General features: G+C 34.9%; 1 protein-coding gene across 1 annotated transcript; it reads left to right on the top strand.

Moving 5' to 3' along the window:
• The first annotated feature begins 641 nt into the window (after positions 1 to 641).
• On the top strand, positions 642 to 8919 carry LOC139881189 (uncharacterized). The gene is made up of 13 exons (XM_071865733.1): positions 642 to 842; positions 1022 to 1772; positions 2985 to 3072; positions 4380 to 4458; positions 4574 to 4684; positions 4859 to 4975; positions 5586 to 5933; positions 6395 to 6705; positions 7229 to 7328; positions 7418 to 7477; positions 7632 to 7718; positions 8081 to 8221; positions 8401 to 8919. The coding sequence occupies exons 1-13, from the start codon at positions 642 to 644 to the stop codon at positions 8728 to 8730; spliced, it is 2724 nt and encodes a 907-aa protein (XP_071721834.1). The 3' UTR covers positions 8731 to 8919.
• The last annotated feature ends 1404 nt before the right edge of the window (positions 8920 to 10323 follow it).

The raw sequence follows: 10323 nt of genomic DNA, 5'->3' as shown, positions 1-10323 counted from the left end.
ACATTTTAACTGAGTCGTTAAGTCATCGTTAGTCGTTACATGTAAGTGTTGTTTTGAAACCTTTAGGTTAACGATCTTGTTAAGTGTTGTTAACCCAATGTTTATAATATCAAATGAGATTTTAAATTATTATATTATCATGATATTATGATGTATAAATATATCTTAATATGATATATATATACATTAAATGTCGTTACAACGATAATCGTTACATATATGTCTCGTTTCAAAATCATTAAGTTAGTAGTCTTGTTTTTACATATGTAGTTCATTGTTAATATACTTAATGATATGTTTACTTATCATAATATCATGTTAACTATATATATATCCATATATATGTCATCATATAGTTTTTACAAGTTTTAACGTTCGTGAATCACCGGTCAACTTGGGTGGTCAATTGTCTATATGAAACCTATTTCAATTAATCAAGTCTTAACAAGTTTAATTGCTTAACATGTTGGAAACACTTAATCATGTAAATAACAATTTCATTTAATATATATATAAACATAGAAAAGTTCGGGTCACTACACAACTTACATAATTTACAAAATATTCTCAAATGTTTTGAGTTGGCATCGGGATTGAAAGTTAATTACCATAAAAGTTGCCTCTACGGAATTGGTGCTAATATGGATGAGGTGAACTATGCGGCCAATTCAATTGGTTGTCAAGTTGGAAAATTCCCGTTCAATTATCTTGGTCTACCAATTGGTGCAAATATGACAAAAATACAAGCTTGGAACCCGGTTATTGATAAAATAAAATCTCGATTCTCGGATTGGAAAATGCGGATGATGTCGTTTGGAGGAAGATTAGTCCTCATTAAATCGGTTCTAAGTAGTCTACCGTTGTATTTCTTCTCGCTCTACCGTGCTCCCTCATGTGTTTTAAAATCTCTCGAGTGTATGTGACGTTCTTTTTGGGGGGGGGGGGGGAGGGGGGCGGGGATTCGGGATCTAAAATATCGTGGGTTAAATGGGATTGTATTTTGTCACCTTATGGGATTGAGGGGTTAAATGTGGGTTCTTTAAAAAGTAAAAATCTCTCCCTATTGGGTAAATGGTGGTGGAGGTTCAAAACCGATACCGATGCTTTTTGGGTTAAAATCATTCGTAGTATTCATGGTGCTAACGGTGGCTTGGAGATGGGGAGTAATTCATGTTGCTCATCAGCAAACGGATTATTTTCAGTCAAGAAACTATCAACAATTATCGACGAGCAGCTGCTTCCGTGTCCAACACAATATCTTGAAACCATGCGTAACAATCTAGTTCCTAGAAAGCTAGAAATCTTCGTGTGGAGGGCATCCAAAAAACGTATTCCAGTTAGGATCGAACTTGATAAACGCGGCGTTGATTTGCATTCCGTTAGATGTCCGGTGTGTGACGACGACGTGGAAAGTGTAGATCATTGTCTGGTTTTTTGTAAATTCTCCTTGGAAATTTGGTCCCGTGTTCATCAATGGTGGAAGCTAGGTCAATTTTCAAACTTCAGTACAAACGAGATCTTGCGTGGTAATGCCAACTCTTCAAATGTCATGTCAAAGTTCGGTAAACAAATTTGGCAAGCGGTCGAATGGGTTAGTGCTTATTACATTTGGAAGAACCGAAATAATGTTATCTTTCACAACAAATCGTGGAGCGTTCCGGTGGCAATAAACGAGATCCAAATCAAATCTTTCCAGTGGATATCGCAAAGATCAAAAGGAAGACAATTCAATTGGTTCAATTGGATTAGTGATCCTAGTATTTATCTCACAAGTGTGTAAATTTGTTTTGTTTTCGTGGTTATTTGTTTTGCTAACTCCGCAAGCAATTTTAGCTAGCTAGTTTTATTTTGTCGTGTTTCGTTTCTTTGTGCTTTGGGAGGTCTATTTCCCACTGCAATTTCCTTGTACTTTCGTTGATTAATATATTCTTCTTGCTTTTCAAAAAAAAAAAAGATAAGCTCAACAGTACATGGGTTTACACATATGTGTGTGTATTTCATTTATTAACATTAAGACCCCTATAGGTTTAGTCATAAATGGGTTCATATAGGGTGTTTCTCCAAATAATAAAATAGAGATTGGGCTTAATATATCAACACGTCTAGATAGTGAATCGAGATCCGGTCTAAATATCGTTTCGCAAAAAAAATTAAATTAGAACCGATCTTAAAATGTCAATACGTGTACATGTCATTGAACACGTGTTAAATGTTTTTCACCAAAAATTAATGTTTAGAGTTTTAATAAATAGCATAAGTAGTTTTAAACCAACTACAAATTGACTTAATTGGAGTACCAAACATCACAAAACTTTCAAAGTAATGAGTTCAAAGTAATGAATCCAACGTTGATGCATAATCCATATTCTTTGTAGGTAGAAATGCTTTCAACGAATTGAATGGTCAACTTGTGGTGTAGCTCAAGTAACTTTGGTGAAATGAACACAAACATGTAGCTTAGACATTTTGTATTAATTATGTTATACATTGTCATAAAACATTGTCATAAAACAGCTTAGAAAATATGATAGACTTGATCAGTACATTTCAATTTCATTAGTGATTGTTTTCGTCATTATAATTGTGTAATACAAGTATTCGGTGCAATAGTAACACATTCAAATACTATTTTTTAAAGCTACCGTGCAACGCATGGGCTCTTGAATCTAGTAATAAATAAATGTAATTGAGCACGGTAAATAAAATTAAATGCACTAAAATAGTACTCCATCAGTTTCATTACAAGTGTCCATTTACTTTTTGCACACAGTTTTAGAAAATTCCACTAACTTTATTATCCAACAATCAGAAATCTTCTATTTTCAGAATAACCTCTTCTCATTTATTGAAATAAAGTGGACACTTGAAATGAGACTATCTCATACTACAAATATGGACACGTGGGATGTAGGGAGTAGTTTGGTTGGGCGCGTGAGGAAGGTAGAACGAAAGATTGAATCCGCATGTAATGTAAATCAAACCAGTCGTAATAAATTCTATCATTCAATGTTATCAACAACTCAATTGGGACCGAATTCAATTCGTGTACAGTCTTAGCTACCGTAGCTACAGGTAACACAAAATCTCATTTTGGTGTTTATAGATTCATTTACTGACATTCATTCATCATTTTGTTTCAAATTTAAATAAATGTGTGCGTCGTTATATGATGTATGTACTCCGTTAAAAATCATACCTAATTTCATACATAAGTTGTCTTTGAATTCATGATCCTAAAGTTCATCATCTAATTACTGTCCGACGCTATTAATTTCATTCTGTTTTTTGTTTTTAGTCAGTTTCATTATTTACTTGCATTTTTTGGTACAATCACCATATTTGTATTGCATAAACTTTCATGACTTGTTTAGGAGTTTGCTTGTTATTATTAGACATATCTATCTATTGTTTATCACAACTAAATTTAACCCGGTAGAGTTTAACTTGCGGACCTAGCCCAACGGTTCACCCCATGTCCTTACTCATGAGATAGGGAGGAGGTCATGGGTTCGATCCTTAGGGATGCCCCTGATTTCTTTAAACCAATTGAACACTAACAGTGGTGGTATATATTGACCTATAGGAGGTTTTATCGACTCGCTCGATGGGATAAAGGCTCGACCACATGCCCATATGGATTGTGGTTCGATGCCTGGTTAGTGGTTCAGGTTTCCGTCCGAATGTGTGCGTGAGTGACAAATTAGAGTATTCGATGTCAAAATTGGCGTTCAAAAAATAAAATTTAACGCTTGGTACAAACTATATTTAGGTCTGAAATTAGATTTAATCTGTACATACAAGTCCTCTTAATAGACACTTGTAACATAAAAAAAAAGGAAAATACACACACAAAGGGACAATGATGTTATGAATTGATTACACTCAATAAGAGAACATATATACATTATTTGCTTATGCAAAATAGTGATTAATGCGCCTGACTGTGTGACAGTCTTTTACAATGGAGTAACATTATGTCATTATCAGTTGCTCCCACACTACATGAATATATACACAGTACATTCAAATTCAAATACATTTTATATTAGTAGTTACATTAAAGAAGAATTCAAGATGCTTTAAGTTCTGGTTGAAAGATAGAAATAAACATGAGAATGGAGTATGTAGGTAATGATAACCATATAACGCCTGTTCATGGACAACATAAGCGTTCTAAGAGGTAAATTTTGTTAACATGTTGTCAATCAATTAATCTTCTTCAACAACTTTGGCTTATCTTTTGAATGTTACAGTTGCAGTCCCTATTTTAATTTCGTATGTTATCTGCTGGCTTCATTTTTAGCTTATACTATCGTTTAAAAAGCCAATTTTGCTGTCAAAGTAATAAAATTAACAATACATTTTGTTGATTATTTCAGTGATTCTGGTTCTGAGAGTAATCATGTCTTAAAATCTAGAGGAGCTTCACATCCTAGAGAAGAATTGAATAAATTAGCTGTAAGATTGCATTACTTTGTATGTTATACAAAATCTGCTACTTTGACCTTAATTTTAGTTAACAATGGATGGTCTTATCAAGTAATTTACCATTTTGTCCTCAATTGTGATACAGGGACTTTGTTCTGATACAAGGAGTACCAGTCGACCTTCGCCTGTTCGTGAACCTTGCGGTAGTAAGGACACAGATGTCGAATCGAAAAATAGAAATTCATTGGAAGAGGATGTAAGCATACAAACAATGTGGTTCTTAACTTTTGACCATTTGAGTTTGAAGTGAAGCTGTCTATTAACTTGTTGCTAACATACCTTTACTTAATGTAGAAAATGCAATAGAGTTAGAATTGTAGTACTTTTAAATGAATATGTGTTTGAGCATTAACAAACACTTGAATTGCAGATTGAGCAACTACAAATGCGGTTGCAGCAAGAGAAATCGGTACGGATGTTGCTTGAAAGAGCTTTGGGAAGAACATCTAGCACCTTATCCCCTGGGCACAGGCATTCTACAAATAAGGTGACTGACTGGTCAACATTTTCAAATTTATGTCTTAAAAGAAAATTTAACAAGAAGACAACAAAAAGTGAGATTTATTTTCTCTATTCTAAGTCTTAATTATAATTTTTCACATAAATGTTTTTGAAAAGGAAAATTTGTGACCATTGATAACACAAATATGTTACATTGAATATTGAATATTTAAAACCATCCCAAGGTAGCCCAAGTGGTTGGGGCCCTGAGATCCTTGCAAGAGGTCTCAGGTTCAATTCTTGGGGTGGCCAAGGTTGGAAACAGCCAGGGAGTATTCCTGATGGGCTGCGTACACTAGAGTATGGGGTCGGATTACTCGCCCTTCCCGGGTAACCCGAACAGGGAAAACCTTACAACATACTCCGTAATAGATATTTGTAATGTATTACTGTATAAGTTAAGTAAAAATTTTATAAATGGAGCTTCAAAGATACTAAAAAAAAAAAAAACATATTATGCATTCTACAAATGTGCAATCTGAGCCAATTTTTTTGCCTTTCTAAGTAACATATATATTTTTTTTTCTATTACTAATGTGAAATGTGAATTACATATACACATCAAGTACTAATGCCAAAGTCTTTGGTTCATTCAGACAAAGGAGTTAATTGCTGAGATTGAATTACTCGAGGAAGAGGTCGTGAACCGTGAACAACATGTTCTCACTTTGTATAGGACCATTTTTGAGCAATGCGTTAGTCGACCATCTTCTCAACAAAGTTCGGTCCCAACATCTCCTGCACATGTCAAAAAGGAATCAAGAAAGCATCCCACTATTATTTCAAGCACCTTTTGTTCTTCAAACCGTTTCCATTTTCGGAACTTTCATGCTCTGTCCACCGCACGTAAAGGAAACGTGTTACAATCTAAGACTCGGCATTCGTCACTATTTCATTGTGAAGCTAATAAATGTTTTGAAACTACATCTTCAGACGATGTTAAGGTATGCATGCTTTTTATAATCACAGTTGGCCATAGTCATTTTATTAATTAATTACACGATAATAACAAAAGTCTTTTCAAATGATATGTTTCACAGATTGTTATTACTAGATGATGCTTAGTTGCTTTCTTAATGTGACAAATCTCTTAATCATCTTCTGATGTAAGCATAATTTATAATCTGTTGTTTAGTGATGGGCAATGTGTGATTACAAAGTTTACTGTGTCAATAACTACATAATATATATATTTAGATTTAGATCTGATTTGAGAGGTTTAATGCACTAAGTTACACTTTTAACTGAGCTATATTCATCGACTTCACCTGTTTGATGTGTCAGATTTAAAATAACTGGAATCCATTTATAAGTAAATGGGTCAAATTGGCCACCATCTATGACCCACTATATCTTCTATTTTAATATGCAATTATCTAACTGCTAGCTCATGTATCTAATACAGAGGAAGAGAGATGTTTCAGCAATGACGAAACCGTCTATACAGTTAACTTTAAAAGAGCACCTTTACGAGTGCCCCAACAGATTATCAGAAGAAATGGTAAAATGTATGGCTGCGGCTTACTGCTGGCTTCGGAGTTCATCATCCGCCAACTCGGAACAAAAGAAATCGTCTTCATTGTGTAAACTGTCAACCAAATTAGTTCTTCCTCAACGTGCTAGTAGACAAGATTCCAAATCAAGGGTTGAGATATCTTGGTTATCCACTGATAAAATCAGCTTTTCTCGTGCATCCTATGCCATAAACAATTACAGGCAAGTCCTTAATAATAACATTCTGAAAAGCATTGTAGTCTGTAAGAAGATACAAAGTTATAATAATTTCATGTAGGTATATGGTAGAGGAGGAAAGATAGACGGGTTGAGTAAAATGTTCTGGTTTAAACGGGCCAAAAAAGGCTAGGATGGTTTGGGTTAACCTGCCATTTTAATAGAAGTATTTTTAGTACTAAATCACATATTACATACTCCATGTTAATTACGATTTCAAAAACAGTATTATAACAATTTTGATCTAAGTTAAGAAAAGTATAATAAGTTTTTAAGAGATTCCATATTAGAGGTAGACTTTGAGACACTTTTAACCCATTTGACCTATTTGGCTTGTTCCCCTTTTAGCTTAATTTGATATGACCATGTAGGCATAAAACTCAACCCAATTCAAGCTATTCATAAATAGGTGAGTCAAAGTTGTGACATTAATCAGTAGCATGTGAATTTGTTACGTGGGAGCATCAATCTGTTTTCGTCACCGAGTTAAACTGTATGCCTTATTCAGACTTCTAGTGGAGCAAGTAGAAAAGTTGAATTTGAGCAAACTGGAAACAAATGCCAAGACTGCATTCTGGATCAATATGTATAATTCCATCATTATGCATGTAAGATCATCCACTCATTATCACGTACGATAATTGCTGGCTCAAACGTACATTTTTATAATAAAAAAAAATTGATTTTTTTCGTGCAGGCGTATCTGGCTTATGGGATACCGTACAGCTCTCTGAGAAGGTTAGCCTTATTTCACAAGGTAGTGTAATTCCATAATGAAAAACTATGTTATCTATTTTGTGGAGCGTATAAGTTGAGTCTACTTAGTTCAAAGTTCTGTTTCCTGACTTGCACATAGTTCTTTTTCTCGAATTTATCTTTCTATAACGTATGTTTCTCTCTGTGTAGTGTAGGCTGCTTACAGAATTGATGGCCATATTATAAATGCAAATGCTATTGAGCAGGCAATATTTAGGTTTCATACCCCTAGGGTTGGGAAGGTACCAAATCTTTCTTCATCAATTCATGGATACTTAAATACTAGTTTATTAATGTTACTATGGTTCGCCAATAATGATTGATCCATAGATACATGGTTTTGGACTAACCAACTTCAGTTTTCTGTGTACCCCATTAAACACACTCTTCAACTACAAATATTTTGGTGATTAAAATTATAAAATTGTCATTATTTGCTGAAGATCATATGGTTTTTTAAAGCATTCAACTTTATAATGCTAAAGAGAAACCTTGAAATCTCTCCTTTTTACTCAATAATTGAACTTAACCTTTAGTTTGGTTGAACTTAAAATTACAATTAAATAACTTTTACATTATTTTGGTTCATCTCAACAAATATTAGTGGCTGGAGACCATCCTCTCAACTGCATTATGGAAAAAATCTGGAGATGAAAGACAACGCATCGGTACAAAGTTCGGTCTCAAACACTACCAACCCCTTCTGTGTTTTGCCCTTTGCACAGGAGCTTCATCTGATCCTGTAGTAAGTTTCGATTCTCTTATGTCTTTCCTGTATCTCTAAAATCTATGATCTTGACTTGTGTCTCGAAAACCAAAAAAAAAAAAAAAAAAACTAAAAAAACTTGAATGGTGACTGGTTTTACTTGCATTAAATTGGGACGATTGCTGCATCCAATCTTTTCATTGTTCACCTTTTGGCAGCTCAAAGTCTACACACCGTCAAGCATCAAAGAAGAGCTAGAAGTAGCAAAGAGGGAGTTTCTTCAATCAAACGTAATAGTGAAGAAATCAAAGAAAATTTTCATACCCAAATTACTTGAAAGATTCGCGAAAGAAACTGACATCGCCCCAGATAGTCTTCTTAATTGGATAGCTGAAAATGTTGATAAAAAGCTTGGGGATTCAATAAGAAAATGTATAGAGCAGAAAACCAGCAAGAAAACATCGCAGATCATCGAATGGTTGCCGTATAACTCAAAATTTAAGTATGTGTTCTCAAACAACTTAACTGAAAAACCATGGTGGCTTTGAATCTATGTTCATCTGTTATTGCAAGAAAACCAGCAAGAAAACATCACGGATCATGAAATGGTTTCCTTAAAGTTAAAACTCAAGATTTGTGCATGTGTTATCGAATGATTCAAGTTACAAATCATGGTGGCTTTGGATCTGTGTTCGTCGGTTATTGCAATGTAAGTGGGAGGAATGAACCAATTTAAGTACATGACAATAGTAGTTGTGTTCTAAAGAATATGTAAAATTGGAGAAAAATGGAGAGAGAGAGAGGGAGTGAAAAGCGAGGAGAGAGAAAACCAATTGAGAGACCAACCAATGAGGCTCTCGAAGCTTCAAACACTACAGGGAACGGGATCATGAAGGGAGTGGAGAACGGCAAGCAACGACAACAGACTACTAGGGTTATCAACACGAATGGGATAAAATCCTTCTTCTTCTTCAATTTCCCTGATTCTTGGACGGTAACCGATTTATGGCGACTACTCAAGAACTATGGGTCTTTAAGGGAAATTTTTGTTCCTCCACTGAAGAGGTTAAAAACTGGAGCAAGATATGGTTTCGTTAGATTTACAGACGTCGCAGATTACAACATGGAAGGGTTTGCAAAAACCTTAAGCACAGCAAAAGCTGGAGATCTGACTATTCGATGTTACATTGCAAACGAAAGGAAAGGGAGCAATAATGAAAAACCAAAAGAAAGAACCAACCAACCATCTATGTTCAAACAATCAATCAACAAGCCTGAAACCAATCTTTTCAACAATAAAAACGATGGTAGAAGCTATAGAAAAGTCTTGGATGCGAGGGAGATCCTTAACGCCAAAAGAAAAGACAACAATGTGTCCAAAGTTGTCCATGCAACCATTGATTCATCCAGTAATAACCTACTGGAAAAATCAATCACTGGCCAAGTTAAATCGATCGATCTCCTTGAACGCTTTGGGGAAATTTGTGCAGCAGAAGGGCTTGATGGTTTTAACATCAAGTATCTTGGTGGGTTTGATATTATGCTTGTTTTTGAAAACCCTAAAACTGCAAAACTCATTGTAGATAATACGAATCACTTCATTCACTCGTGGCTAAATAATGTTAAGATATGGAATAACCAAGACGTTACAACAATGAGGCTAACTTGGATTAGCATCTTGGGGGTTCCGGTAAAAGCATGGAATGAGAATACGTTCAAGTCGGTGGCCAATTGGTGGGGAAAAGTCATATCTACAAATAACTGTACTATCACCGGCAATCAATCGTTAGTCGTGGGAAAAGTCCTTATTAAAACATCATTCGATGAACTTATCAGAGACACTGTTCAACTAATAGTAGATTCAAAAGAAGTCAAAGTTTTCGTCTCTGAAAGTGATGTAATTGAGATTGAGATGGAAGAAAAAAACACGGAAAGGATCACAGATTCTAAATCAGGAGAAGATGCATCAGATGATGAATCCTATGTCTCTGACACCTTTTCAGCAAACACCCACCGGAATCTTCATGATAACCGGACTATTGAAGAAGACGACTGGATTTCAGAGGGTTGCAATTTTCAGAATATTGAGGGATCCAACTCAGATGGGAAACACAATCATGGGATAAGCAAACGCATGGAAA

The sequence above is a fragment of the Rutidosis leptorrhynchoides genome, chromosome 1, assembly GCF_046630445.1.
Source record: "Rutidosis leptorrhynchoides isolate AG116_Rl617_1_P2 chromosome 1, CSIRO_AGI_Rlap_v1, whole genome shotgun sequence".
Taxonomy (NCBI): Eukaryota; Viridiplantae; Streptophyta; class Magnoliopsida; order Asterales; family Asteraceae; genus Rutidosis; species Rutidosis leptorrhynchoides.
The sequence above is the reverse complement of the archived record's forward strand: the minus strand, read 5'-3'. Positions and strand labels throughout refer to the sequence as shown.

What these genes read in the sequence shown, in the direction of transcription:
- LOC139881189 (XM_071865733.1), top strand. Translation starts at nt 642, where the DNA reads ATGGATGAGGTGAACTATGCGGCCAATTCAATTGGTTGTCAAGTTGGA. An exon ending in GATTAGTCCTCATTAAATCG is followed by an intron (nt 843 to 1,021) that starts GTTCTAAGTAGT and finishes TATGGGATTGAG; the next exon opens with GGGTTAAATGTGGGTTCTTT. An exon ending in AAGAATTGAATAAATTAGCT is followed by an intron (nt 4,459 to 4,573) that starts GTAAGATTGCAT and finishes ATTGTGATACAG; the next exon opens with GGACTTTGTTCTGATACAAG.